The sequence below is a fragment of the Maniola hyperantus genome, chromosome 1 (genome assembly GCF_902806685.2).
Source record: "Maniola hyperantus chromosome 1, iAphHyp1.2, whole genome shotgun sequence".
In the NCBI taxonomy this organism is placed as follows: Eukaryota; Metazoa; Arthropoda; class Insecta; order Lepidoptera; family Nymphalidae; genus Maniola; species Maniola hyperantus.
Window position 1 is genome coordinate 14,967,997 of NC_048536.1, and position 15,246 is coordinate 14,983,242.

Below are 15,246 nucleotides of genomic sequence, written 5' to 3' on the forward strand. Positions count from 1 at the left end.
GTGGTTGTGACAGTATAGAGATGTTCTTTTGATCAAAGAAACTAAGAGCTAGCGCGCACCACGGTAAATTTCCGTGCGTTTTTCTTCCGCAAAATCTAACTATAGAACTATATAAATGCGCGCGCATTGTGGAATTAATTCCGCACCGGATTTCCATAGATTTAAAATCAAATTTACGGATTTTAAAACGCACCGCAACTCGCCGCATCGTGATGGGCGCTAGCTCTAAAGCAGAGACGAAACTTGCTGCATGTTTAATTTGTTACAATGGATTTTTGTAATATTGTGACAGAATATAGAGATGTATATACCTACTGATTTTGGAATTAAGGTGCTATAGGGCAACCGACCCAGTTAAATCTCACTTAAACCAGTCGACAATAGTGTTCTCTCTTATTACAAAGATAATAATCATGTAAACGACTCATTAGATCAAATTCTAGATCTTAACAATGTGCTCCCGGTAGTGTAAATTAAGGAAAGGTTAGTCAATGGAATAACACGAGCTAAGGAGGAATGACTAAGTAGGACTATACCTACTCTATAGGTACCTATGTATGTAGGTACTTTATATTTTGCTATCCCAGTCATGATGAAGGCACCACGCACATGTTTAGAGAAGAGTGTAGCCGAGGGCCGAGCGAGCAGAGCTCATACGAGTTTAACACTACCAATATTAAAAATGCAAAAGTGGGTTTGTTAATTGTTTGTTCAATTGTCCTTCAATCACGCCACAATAGAGCACCGTATCGATGTAATTTAACAATAGTAAAATATATATATATATATATATATATATATATATTTATTTTACTTAAATTATTTATATATATAAATTTATTATATATATATATATATATATATATATATAATAAATATAATTTTATATATATAAATTTATTATATATATATATATATATATATATAATAAATTTTTGCATGTATGTAGGTATATCTGTTGTTAACGACCTGGAGAGTGACATAAATAATCATTGAAATTTATTTCTTAAAATCGATTTCTTGAAATTATTTTCTTGACATCAAATACTAGGTAGGTCCCATGGAATTTTAAAAACCTAGACAAATCCACGCGGTCGAAGTCCCGGGTATTATTTATTAACAATAGATAACATCGTCGTTTATAATAAGAAGTAGTAAGTATTCTTATAGCTGATTAGACTTTAGAGAATACTCTACGTGTGGCCTAATGCAAGACCAGGTCAATGAACTGGATCACAGGTTGAGATAATTAACTCACTTGATCTTATCATAGTATTGTCTTGTCTTATATAACAAGTGTCACAGCGGGTCTTTCCACTTAATACAATCAGGAAGTGACAATTGAATTAGCAGTCCTAGACAGGGCTGCCTTTGCCTTGACAATAAGGATAGATTAAAAAACGAAAGCATAATTATTTTTAGTCCGTATGGTCTTCGACCTTTGCCTGTCTGGAAGTTAATATTAAATTGAAAAACAACAAAATACTAGAAGGAGTAAGAACACCTTGTGGACACAGGAATTTGTGTGAAAAGAGAATAAATACGTATTTTTCTCATCAGATAAGAGAGCAGGATATACAGACAAAGCGGTGACCCTACAATAGGTTTCATTATCGTTATTAATAGAACAATAAAGTGTGTCATGTCAGCCTGGGTCGCGTAATCTAGAGGGTGACGCAGTACACGGGTGCGATCCGCATTGTGTGGCGCTTATCGCTAATTCCACATTCAAATCCAGCGTTCCATCTGACAGTTCGGTAACAGAGCACGCAGAAGAAGGATTTACTCTGCCTATTTTGTATTCAGCTAGTGCGTAAATTAAAAAAAACAGCGGTGGCAAAAAAATAAACACGTACTGTTTTAACTGGCTGCACGGCTCTGGGTAATATAGGTGCGCTGAAATAAGGATTTACTCGTGTTCAGCCAGTGACAGGGAGATATTAAATTAAAAAAGGTATTATGTCTCTGGTGGAAGTGAGTGAAACTCCTGCGATTCGTCTGAAAGTTCAGAAATAAAAAAGAAGAAGAAGACAGAGAGAAAGAAGGGTTTATTGTTTTTATCTCCTGTCTTAAAAATAAAACAGGTTTCATCTGCGTCGATATGGAACTCTTCTGGGGACTCTAATGTTATTTATGAGAGATTGGAAAAGAAGGACAAACTTAAGTACTAAGTACCTACTCCTATGACCTATCGAACCAGTGACATCTTGTTAATTTATTTAAAAAAAGTTTTATATTTCAACGTGGATGTGGAATTTTCTGGCGCGAAACAAGCAAGTGGCGGCGATGTTGGGCTTGCTTGCAGCGGCCGCTTTGGTGGTGATATTTTTGACCACCAGGGGTCGCGGTCATGTAATCGTTGAACAGTTTTTGGTTGAAACCGAGGATGTCAGTGAAAATCCGTACATTTTTTCTGCTCACAGGTAACTTATATTTTTCAAAATACTTGAGTAGGTAATAAGTAGTAGGTTTTGTACGGACTAGGTACCGTACAAAATCTATCCGTTATTTTAAAAATGAAATCAAGTTTTTCTAATTCCTACGCATATTATAAATGCGAAAGTGTGTTTGTTTGTTGGTTTGTCCTTCAATCATGTCGCAATGGCGCAACGGATTGACGTGTTTGGGTATAGTTAAAGACCTGGAGAGTGACGGGCTACTTTTTATTCCGGAAAATCAAAAAGTTCCCACGGGATTTTTAAAAAACCTAAATCCAGTCGCAGGCATCAGCTACTTAGTTGTTTTATAAATATTTAGTCCATACCAAAAACAAAATCTGTTACATTAGATATTAAGTATTTATGCTAAAATAGATGCTTTGCAAAATCTGACAGTTACCAGAACTTTATCTGTAGACACACAGTAGGTAAATTATAAAAGAAAGCTAAATACTTATAATCTAGCAGACTTCTTCTTTGAACGATTAGAAGAAAGTAATTTTAGAAATTGTAGATATTATTAAGTTTATCTACTACTAATTAAACAAGTAGTTATAATTAAAATAATTATTAGGTACTTACTAGTTGGAATTCATATTATAATACATATCTAATTATGTTTTTTATTGTAAGAAAATGGTTTTAATTAGGTATGCTTTCTATAATTAAAATTAAATCTGTTGATAGGTAGGTTACTATTTTTAATAATTGCTGTTACATTTTTTGTACTTACCACAGAAGTCGATAATTGATATTTTATTTTATTCAGATACAAATTAGCTCTTGACTGCTATCTCACCTGGTGGTAAGTGACGATCGTCACTTACCACCAGGTGAGATCTTTGGCAGGTTAGCCCGCTTCCATCTTTGGAAGGGGTATGCCAGTTTTTTTTAATAAACCCATGGTCCTTTGGTTTCTACACGGCACCGTACCTACTGGAAAGCTAAATCGCTTGGCGGCACGGCTTTGCCGGTAGGGTGGTAACTAGCCACAGCCAAAGCCTCGCACCAGACCAGACCAGAAATTTAGTAATTATAAAATTCCAAATCCCTGCCAGGATTCGAACCCAGGACCTCCCACTAATAAGAGCACTGCACCAGGAAGGTCGTCAAACCTAGAAAGATAATTAATTGGTAGGTATAGTTTTTCCATTTCAGGAGGCCGAGTGGCTCATGCTTGTGTTTAAGTCGTATCGGTATAAGTAAGGTACACTAAATGTGTGCGTTTGGTCCGATATGCACTCACACTTACGCAATGCCCATGTAGGTAAAAGACGTAACCACAAGTAAGGTTCACTCACCTTCGTGAATTGCAAGAACTGTACCTTACTTATTTGTATTTTTGTACAGCCTCCCATCAGACGACCGATTCATGCCATCTATAGGCAATGGCCACCTCGCTACCAACGTCTTTAGCGACACTGTCTACATGAATGGCTTATACAACGGACGTAGGGGCGAGAGCAGACGGGCTAGAATACCAGCTTGGGCCAACATACGCCTCAACTCCACCCTTACAAACCACCGGTATAGTCCAGTATATAGTTTGGATACTAAACATGGGGTGTTCCAAGTGTCGGTGGATAGAGATAGGTCGGTGGTGACTCAGAGAATCTTCGCTCATAGGTACTATACGAGGTCTATTGTGAACCAGATCAAAGTTGAGCCTAAGACTCATGCAGGTAAGATCATCATCATCAACCCATTACCGACCCACTACTCATCACTACTGAGTACGGATCTCTGTTCAGAATGAGAAAGGTTTAATGAATTAACTTTAATCCATAGTTCACCACGCTTTAAACAATAGTTCAACATAGGCAATGTAATAAATTATTTATAACGTTAATTTTTGCAAGAAAAAACCTAAAAATGTCTCTTGAAAATGTCCTCAATAAAGTTTTAACTGTATGCGCAAATTCTCATTGAAATAACTTTGCTATAGATTATTTGTAAGGAAAACACTTTATGTTAAAGTTAAAATAAAAATTGAGATCTACAAAAGTGTTTAGCTGTAAAATTGCTATTTTAATTTAAACCTGCGATATAGCTGCTATGACTTATGACTAAAAAAAAGCTCAAAATATTTTCATTAGAAAAGCAGTTATTTGGTATTCACAAAAATACACTTATAATATTTGCGTTAGTATAGATCTATTGTGGTAATATTTTAAGCAATTAGGTACCTGATAATATTTAGGTAGGTACCTAGTTATTTATGGTGGATTTTTCAGATCCGAACTTCGTTCACCAAGCAATCTGGATAGCCATAAAACAAATGCCAGGTCCCGAAAGCCAAGATATCGCCTTTCCCTCCCCAACTCCTGAGATCATCGACGAAATGATAGTTTGGAAGGCATGTGGGAAGACCAAGGAAGTAGAAGATCCAGCATATCAAGCCGTAACAGTAGATGTTTGTGCTTATTGGACCTCTGTGCCTGATCACATTGTGGTACCACATTTCAGGAGTAGGGTGTTCACGTTTTTCATGACCGCCGATAAAAATGAATCTGTAGCGAGGCAGGAGTTCATCAAAAGTGAGTTTTTATATGTTGTCTTTTAAAACTAGGTTTTAGATTATTTACTCTTCTCCTCAATCGTTCCCTCTTGGCAGAGTGGTCGTGGCTATGAATTCTTCTTCACTGTTCCTTGTGCTATCTCCCTCCAGCGACTTCTGTAGGTAGGTACGTGCACACACGGATACGGGCATGTTACTGTGGAATGGTTTTAGATAAGTTAGTGAAAAATAATATGCTGATAATGATAAGTAGGTACTTATAAGATCATATTTAACCAAGTCAAAGTTGACATTAACTAATTCATTATCGACGTGGACCAATGTGGCTTTTCGAAAGCATATCTAATATTGAATTGAATCAACTATATTGTGTGACTAAACTGCGAATTAAAGACAAGAGAGGTCCAAACGAGACGAGACTTGCGAGGAAAACGACATGAGACGAGATTGGACGAGACAAGACATAGTGACCTATTTTGAAGAATGGACCAAAAATTTGCGCTTACGACGACGCGAGCGACGCGACGCGGTCAGATCGTAGAATCAGTTATAGGTACCTACTAGGGTTCATTCGTTGAAATCGTTGGGCTTTGTTCCCGGGAAATCAAGCTCGAGAAAACTCGAGAACTCGAGAAATCATATTTGAGTCTATGAAATTATAAAATAAAACGATTTGCGTTTGCCGTTTGTTTTAAATGCAAAAATTTCATTTGATTTTTTTTTCTAATTAACATGCCAAAAATGGTGCTGTGATTGTAATTTAATTATAAGTTAGGATAAGGTTAACGTTTTCATGTTGAAATTTTTGTTTATTGTTTGTTTTGTTTAAAAGAAAGAAGCTAGAAGTTTTAAGTTGATTTTTTTTCTTTTTAATGCTGTGCTTGTGCTGTAATTGTATATATGTATAAGTCACAAATGTCAGAATAGCTTATTTTTTTAGTTTTCTTTAAGAAAAAGAAGCTAATTATGTTGAAGACTGTCAATAAAAGTCTTATAATTATTTTGGTACTTTTATTTGAGAGGAAACCACTGAATTTGTTGATTAATCGCATTATTGGAACCGAAGAATATGCAAATCCGTACGTAAATGTAAATTTCTCGACAACCCGAGAAGACCCGAGAAATTAGCCTCGAGAATTCTCGAGACCCGAGAAATTGATAAGCTCGAGAAATCATGAACCCTAGTACCTACTGTTTTTATGTGCGCAAAATTCGGTCGTCGTCGTTTAAAGGGAAACAGGCAACGATCCGCGCTCTGGGGCCTATGGTCCAAAGATTGTCCATTGCCATTCTGTATGGCAAAGCTGCCAATCTGATAGTCACCTTTGGTCTAGGGTCCTTTTGGTCCAAGGGTGGACTTTTCGATTGACGACGTTGTTACGGAAAAATCTTAATGATCTAGTTTCAAATATTTACATTTGGAATAAGTACCTAATTATTGTAGAATAATTTAGTTCAAGATTCGTAAATTCCTCACCAGTAATCCGCCATAAATATTATGGTAAATGTAATGGTATGACAGTATTGCAGGAGGACGGGGAGGAGCTGTTCGAGAAGCATGTGGAGCACTGGGGGAAGTTGTACCGACAGGGTGGATTGGAGATTGAAGGAAATTTGCAGTTGGTAAGTTTCAAGTATTCATTTTTATAGTGCATTCAAATAAACTGGCGTGTTTCCACTTGAGACCGTCATTAGCAATAACAATAGGATTACATTCGACATGCCACGTAAACAATAGCCCGTCTATGCCCGTAGCTGAGAGATTATAGGTACCATTTCTGATGGCCACAACACAATAATATTAGAAAGCCTACAGAAATGCTCTAATGCTTTATTTATAAATTAATATGTAACTCTTGATTTCAGGCCAAAATAATCACTGGGATCTGGTACTACTTTTTAAGCTCGCTTCCATCAGAACAGTCTCACTTTCCTTTAGACCGATTCTATGGTCTCAGTCCAACGGGATTGGGCAGAGGCGGCACTTTTGATGACTATGAAGGTAAGTTACTTATTTAAATGTTCCACTAACTATATTAATCTTAAAATTTTCCACTCTGATCTCAAGGCCAAAATTTGGTCTAATCTAACATGACGTCCAAAGTTTAAATTGAACTTCAGTTACAATATGTATCATCATCATCATTACCATGATCAACCCATCGCTGGCTCACTACTGAGCACGGGTCTCCTCTCAAAGTGAGAATGGCTTTGGCCATAGTCGACCACGCTGGCCATGTGCGGATTGGCAGACTACAATATGTATAGCTTTTTGTAATGATCTGATGGTTCAACATTATTTAGTAATTTCATTCGAAGTTAACTAAGGGTGGCCTATAACCTCTACGAAGCTGTGATAGTGTGTGTGATAGTTAGCACGTCCGCCTTCTAATCGGAGGTCGGGGGTTCGATCCCCGGCACGCACCTCTTACTTTTCGGAGTTATGTGCGTTTTAATTAATTAAATATCGGCTTTAACGGTGAAGGAAAACATTGTGAGGAAACCTGCATGCCTGAGAGTTCTCCATAATGTTATCAAAGATGTGCGAAGTCTACCAATCCGCACATGGTCAGCGTGGTAGACTATATGGCCAAATTTCTCACTCTGAGAGGAGACCCATGCTCTGTAGTCTGTAGTGTGTCGGCGATGGGTTAATCATGATGATAATAGCCTCTAATCTAATCGTCTGCGTTTAATATTTTAGATGATCAACAGTTATGCACCCCGTATCTGTGATTTTGTCGACTACCTATCTTTTACAGTTGCCAAAGTTTTTTAGCTTGTTGCAAATTACTTACCTAGTGATATTAGCAGATAATGCTTATTTTCTGTGCTACTTAAATAAAAATGTTCAAAATATAAATTCCAGGTCACAACTTCTGGGACACAGAGATGTGGATGTTCCCTCCAATCCTGCTGCTGTACCCGCAGTACGCTCGCCAACTTCTTCAGTATCGTCTCGATAATGCATATGTAGCCGCTGAACTGGCGAGATTAACTGGAAATAAGGGATACAGGTATATTATCTAAATACTTTTCTTTATCTTTTATCGATGTTAGACTGATTGATGACCTCATCATAGACGCCAATTACATTTTTTAAGCGTCTTACAGCTAATGTGATGAATTTTTTTGGCTCAGACAAACTGCACTGCTTTGTAAATAAAAAAAATAAAAACCTATATATTGCATATAAATAAAAACCCTACACTCGCCCTGCGGCTGCGCATCAATTATTCATCGACCAAAATTATACAACGTTAGTTATAGTAACACGCATAACCTGAAACCTTTATTCAGAATCAGTGACAAAATCGATTGCAATCATTTTTACAACGGGTTATATTTTGACCAAAAAATACTTTAAAATCCTGCAAGTTTGAACACCTAGTTGAATGACCGCGTGCACTAGCTGATTCGAGCCGCGCAAGCGGGAGCGCGCACGATCGACGCTAGCCGTTCCGTTCGCTCACAGTCGGTTTATTAGGGTGACCATGTTTCTACGGGACAACGACTCAACACAACAAGCTCATAACTTCGTAAGTTTTCATTAAATGTTTTTGAAATTTTGTATATTAATTATTCTTTACGTAAAAATATTAGAAATGTGTTTCGGTTTATGCGTATACCAAAACTAACGCTGTATGTGGGTTCACAAAGCAGCACGGCCGTAGTGTGCAAATATAAGTACAATTTTTGAAAAGAGTATCAACATGGAACCTCTAACTGGTCCTTCTTCTCTCCAAAATTGGGATTCTGAACCAGTGATACCTAGATTCACTTTAGGATTTGAAAGCACTTTGTAAAAGTTTTTTTTTTTGATTTGTTAAAAAGATCTATTATATTCTACCTACGTTCACAGATATCCATGGGAAAGTGCATTCACCGGCAGTGAGGTGACTCAGCCGTGTTGTCCCGAAGTGGCGGAGTTTGAACAGCACATCACTGGATGTATATCATTTGCAGCCAGGCAGTATCTTGCTGTGACAAGAGATGAAGATTGGTTGAAGGTAAGTCGCGTCATTTTAGAGCAGATGATGAAGCCCACCATCCAGCGCTGCTTTGCACCCACTTTGCATTTTACTGGTGGTCCACATGGCCCTTGACTAATATTCCCCTTTCCTCTCCAATTAAGCGTGAAGCTTGTGCTAGGAGTAGTTACGACAATAGTGCAACCCCACCCGGTTTGAACCGGTGACCTTTCGAATTTCAGTCCGCACCTTTAACCCTTGAGTTATTGAGGCTATAACCCTTAACGTAACTTTTGACGACATCCCTCGCAGCGCACAGTGGTGAGCGGTAGTGGTAGGAGGCCATAAATTCGGCTTCCGGTCGGGGACATTTGAGATTTTATAGCTGATTTCTAAATTTTCTCTGGTCTGGTTAGGTGGGATGCTTCGGCCATGGCTAGTTAGCACCCTACCGGCAAAGTCGTGCTACAAAAGAATATAGCGTTCTGGTACGATAAAGTGTAGAAACCAAAGGTGTATGTATTTAATAAAGACTGCCATACCCCTTCCAGGTTAGCCCGCTACTATCTTAGATTACAACTTACCACCAGGTGAGATTGTAGTCAATGGCTGACTTGTATCTGAATTAAAAAACTGTCTTTCATGCAACTTGATTAAATGCCGATAAATTCATTAAACCCGCTGCTCGATCGCGGGAAAACTGCATTAATAATTATTAAAATCGCTATCGTTGTGATTGGCTGAATTCTTGTTGCAACAATACATTGTAGCCAATATTAAGCGAGCATCACCAATCAGAGATGATTGAGGTCGTGACATTGTAGCTGTCATTCTACCGCAATCGAGCCGCAGGGTCTTGCTCAAGCGATGTTGCACGTTATCATGGCGTTTCTAAGCCCTTCATCAGTAAATAGAAGAGGCCTCTTTTGAGAACCCTCTAGAGAATAATTCTTGAATTTAAACTTCCAGCACGGCGGGTGTTCCATAGTTACAAATATCGCTGACTTCTGGGCTTCTCGTGCTGTTATAAATTACTCGACCGGCCTCTATGATATTGGAAGTGAGTTCGTATACCTACCTACTTAATTATTTATTTTTAACGCCGGCCACACACGTTGGCCTGAACGCTAACCCCAACACTTGGCCCAACGGTTGGATCGGGAAATTAACCTTGCCAACGTTGGGGCCAATGCTAATTTCCCGATCCACACGTTGGACGAACAGTGTTGGAGCCCACCAGCGTTGGGGCCAACGCGTGGAGCCGGCGTGAGATTTATTAGCTGATGCCCAGTTTGTCCGCGTAGATTAAGGTTTTTGAAAATTCCCTGGGAACTTTTTGAATTTTCGGCATAAAAAGTAGCATATGCCACTCTTCAGGTCTTTAACTATAGATACCCATGCAAAAAATCATGTTGATCTGTTCCTCCGTTGTGCCGTGATTGAAGGATAAACCAATAAACCAACAAACAAACACACATTTATGATATGAGAAGTGATAGACTTTTTGTCATATTTTTATAACAATAATAATTGCAGTTGGTATTTTAACTTTTTCCAGATGTTATGGGTCCAGATGAAGATCACAGTAACGTGACAAACTCCGTGTTCACCAATGTAGTAGCTGGTTATTCATTGTATCTGGCTCAGTGAGTACCTACCAATATCGCAGATTGATGTTTTATTTTTACATGTGCCTACGAGCAATAGCGTGAAGCTCAGAGGCAATCCTATTTCATGCGCAAGATATTTCATGAAAACTTCGAAGTTATAAGCTTGTTATTTTAATTTAAATAATTTATTTCAAATAACTTGAGTTTACAGTAGCTGTAGGAGGTTGGAGCCTTCTTTTAGGAGTAGGCGAACTACTCCTGTGTCAGAAGACACCGCTCTTCCTTAACAATATTTTCATCAGCGATATCAAGCAAACGTGTGTATGTATGTTAAGTCGTTGTCCCGCAAAAACATGGTCACCCCAAGCTAGCGACTGTGAGCGAACGGGACGGCTAGCATCTATCGTGCGCGCTCCCGCTCACGCGGCTCGAATCAGCTGGTGCATGCGGTCATTCAACTAAGTGTTCAAACTTGCAGGATTTTAAAGGATTTTTTGGTCAAATATAACCCGTAGTAAAAATGATTGCAATCGATTCTGTTCCTGATTCTGAACAAACTACTTTCAGGTTTTGCGTATACTAAAACTAACGTTGTGTAAATGTAACTAGAAATAATTCTTTCTAGATACGTAGCCTGCCAGTGTAAATCCTACTACATGGCAAAGGACCCCGACCACTGGGCAGACATCGCCTGGAGTCTCGCGCTACCTTACGACAAGACCCTGGACTACCACCCTCAGTTCCAAGGCTATAAGCGGAAGGAAGCCATCAAACAGGCTGATGCTGTGCTATTGGGCTTTCCTCTTCAGTATCCCATGAATATGTAAGTATTTTTATAGCTTTTAGGGGTTGGTTCATCGTCTCAATTAATGGACATCCACATTGTGTGTTGTTTTGTATTGACTATGCTGCGTACTGGCCGCTACAGCGTCACCGGGGGCTAGCGCGAAGCTCCGCCTGGGGGTGAGCCTTAGAGGGCTAGAAAGTTTCTTAGAAAGCTGAAATTTTGCACAGAGGTTCTTTTTATAATGTAGACTGAATAAATAATAAGGCTGATTTTTGAAAATCGAAGCTTTATTTTAACTCATCTTGTAGTTCGACACGAATAAACGACCTCACATACTACGAGTCAGTGACCCGTGGCAATGGCCCCGCCATGACCTGGAGTATGCACACCATCGGCCAGCTGCAGATACAGGACAACCTGCGAGCGGCCACGCTCTTCAACAAGAGCTACGAGGGATATGTCCGAGAACCCTTCAAGGTAGGCACAGAGAATTCAACCTCAAAAGTACGCATATACAAGGTTTTGCATGAAAACAAAATCGTAAAATGTTGGCGGGGGACAGGGGAGAATGCTTTGTTGTGATTGGTGGACTCAAAAGTCACGTAATCAAGACAATGTGCGGAATGAGGGTACCGAACGGGCGTGGGCTGACTTTATGCTAAGCAACTGCCTAAGCTTGGAGATCGGGAGCGTTCAGCTATTTAATTAGGCGTCTACCTATAGGTGGTGGTCTGTGGTAAGGTAGGTATGTGTAGTTGACCATAATTTGCTTTATTACAACAAAATAATAAAAATTAAATATGGTGGCCAAGAAAATTATAAAAACGAAAGTGTGTTATTTCTTGTACCCATGATGGTAAAGAACCCTTTGACTCGCACACAAAGGTGACCGATTTCTCAAAAATTAACCAATCAAACATATTTTAAAAAGCATTTGAAATTCAATTAGAAAATGTTTTCAAAAAACATTTGACTTTTCAGTTAGTTTTGTTTGTGATTGGTTGGTGTCTCAAAATGGTTAACGCCACTGAGATTTTCGTCTCTGTCATTTGTATGGGATTACGTGATAGAGAGAGCCCTATACTGACTTCTTTCCGTGGATAGAGTATCATACATACCAATGATGTCATATTATCAGGTGTGGACAGAACAGCGTCGCCCAAAAGTGGGAGCTGTTAACTTCCACACGGGGATGGGCGGTTTCCTGCAAACGCTCATGTTTGGGTACGCCGGCCTCAGGATACATCTGGACAAACTTGAGATTATCCAGCCTCAACTACCGCCCGAAGCTACCAAGTTCAGGATTAGGGGTGAGTCCAGAGTAATTTTATCTTCATTAGATACTACGAGGTTCTACCAATCGCGTCAATATTGTACATCAAGCTTTAGAAAGAGATAGCGGTTTTGTAGACCGTTGTCTCTGTCGTTGAGACCTACAAAACATCACATAGATAATGACAGAAACAACGCTCTACAAAGGCGAAATCTCATTCTAAGGGTCAAATTACAATATCTCTTGCCGGCTACTGTAGGTACTTATGATATACCTACTTAGTCTAAGTATCTTGCATAAAATATTTTTTCTTTCTCCCTCAGGTATAAAATACTTAGGCTCCAACCTGACGCTCGACATCCGTGTTCCGCAAACGACGCTCACCGTCTCCTCTGTGGACGACAACTGGCCTCTTATCATAGACAACGGGAAATACAACGTCACCTTAGTGCCTGGAATGACTGGTAAGTTATTATAACATAACTATATAAGTAACAATTCACGGAACACGATAGTTTAGAACCGAAGCAATTTACATACCCCCCCCGATAAAAGACGCCCTAAGCACGTCCTTAACGATCCCGACGATCAATCATGACCGACAATGCCTCCGTATCTCGTAGGGCTACAAAACTCAACCGTATTACAGCGTCTTCGCCGGCGAAGACCCCCCCGATTTCCCCGATTTCTAAAGTCACCCGGACGTGGACTCACGCCACGGCCTCGGGGGCGTACGGACTAACCAGTAGTCCAACAACTCCACCCATCCCAACGTCATCCTAGGCCGTGGTCCGAGCCTCACAGGAGGCGCCCTTAGGAGGATTTTGCCCCCCGACCTCTCAAATTATTTCTTCGAGCCCTAGGGCTCACCCCCAGGCGGAGCTTCGCGTTCGCCACCCCCCATACTTAATACATAATTGCTTATGCTCCAAATAAGCTTGCCGCAAACGATGCTCTCTGTCAACATCTGGCTTCTTACCATAAACAATTAGGTATAGAAGTGCATAGAATGATTCTAGATATGACACCTAAAGTATGATTATCTAAAAATTTATTCTAGTAGGGTTTCAATATGTCCACTCGATACTCAATTATAGGTATGTAACCTGTGTAATATTATTATGATATAAGGTATTCTAGTCTTGATACCCGATTAACTATATTATGTGACCTAATATTATGACCTAATGTATTCTAGTAAAGTTCCAGTAAGGCCAGAAATCGTACCTACTCAATTAATATTAAGTACCTAGGTGCCTAACCTAATGTATTCTTGTAAGGTTCCAATAAGCCCCTATTTTATAAGACTCCTATGTTTTTTGTAAAACTTATTAGCATAACATTGGGGCCGATTCTCTTGTACACAATCTCTAAACAAAAACTAAATTAACAGGTCTAAATCTAGTGCTATCCTTTTCCGCAAGCAACATTATGAAAGGGATAGCAATAGATTTAGATGAGCCATTTTAGTTTAGTTTAGATATTGTGTACAACGTTTTCCATGCATTTATTTATTTCCAGTGACGCTGCAAGGGACCGGACCATTTACGATACGGAGCGTGCCATGGAAAGACTGCAAGCTTCCCGTCGACATCATAGGACAGAACTATCTCAGACCCATAGGATTATAATGTGCCATAGTCATATATATATATGTACAATAAATAATAAAAAATCTCTTTGGTTATATTTACTTATTTTTAGGGTTCCGTACCTCAAAGGGAAAAACGGAACCCTCATAGGATCACTTTGTTGTCTGTCTGTCAACAAACCTACAGGGTACTTCCCGTTGACCTAGAATCATGAAATTTGGCAGGTAGGTAAATCTTATAGCTGACATTTGGGGAAAAATCTGAAAACCGTGAATTTAGGGTTAGATCACACAAAAAATTTAATTGTGGTCTTGAAACTAATAATTAGTATTTTCAACTTTCGAAGTGAGTGACTATATCAAGCGGGGTATCATATGAAAGGTCTTCACCTGTAAATTCTAAAACAGACTTTTATTTATTTTTATGCATCATAGTTTTTGAATTATCGTGCAAAATGTCGAAAAAATACGACTGTAGTACGGAACCCTCATTGCGCGAGCCTGACTCGCACTTGGCCGGTTTTTTATAATTTTTGTGCTTGGTTATAACTTTTTTTAAACTAAAGGTCCAAATGCACTTACGCTGCACTTTTTTGCACTAAATTATGGCACTAATTATTATGTACCTACTTGATTTTATTGCCTAGGTAGTATCTATTCTATTCTGACCTACCTTCCTGTTGTTTTGACAAAACACAAAAATATTCGACACGTGTATACGTATAGCTTATGCATCATTTTTCGATGACGTAGGTACCTACCTACCTAATTCGCTTCGAACAAAATATTTGAGTTGAACTGTAAGCTTAGTACGAGCTTGTACAGTTCGACAACTTTGATAGATTTAGTGTCGAAACTCTATTCGAATTTAGATACTCGAAATCTATCAACGTCGCATTGGTGAGATGCCCAAACTCGTACTAAGGCTGGCTGTTATTTCGTATCTATTTCCTAGAACCCGGCGAGCGTGGGTGTGGGGCGTCCCCCCGCCTCATACCCCTATTGCGATCTCGACCTGTCGGAGACTATACGGATACCTATAGTAATCTACACTGCGA

At 39.1% G+C, this 15,246-nt stretch overlaps 1 protein-coding gene across 1 annotated transcript; it reads left to right on the forward strand.

The window, feature by feature from the left end:
- The first annotated feature begins 1,677 nt into the window (after nucleotides 1-1,677).
- LOC117982668 (protein-glucosylgalactosylhydroxylysine glucosidase) lies at nucleotides 1,678-14,284 on the forward strand. Its single transcript, XM_034969044.2, has 14 exons — nucleotides 1,678-2,423; nucleotides 3,789-4,120; nucleotides 4,673-4,975; nucleotides 6,479-6,579; nucleotides 6,823-6,958; nucleotides 7,826-7,973; nucleotides 8,819-8,966; nucleotides 9,897-9,987; nucleotides 10,486-10,573; nucleotides 11,163-11,360; nucleotides 11,633-11,801; nucleotides 12,463-12,634; nucleotides 12,921-13,061; nucleotides 14,119-14,284. The coding sequence occupies exons 1-14, from the start codon at nucleotides 2,248-2,250 to the stop codon at nucleotides 14,226-14,228; spliced, it is 2,313 nt and encodes a 770-aa protein (XP_034824935.1). The 5' UTR covers nucleotides 1,678-2,247; the 3' UTR covers nucleotides 14,229-14,284.
- The last annotated feature ends 962 nt before the right edge of the window (nucleotides 14,285-15,246 follow it).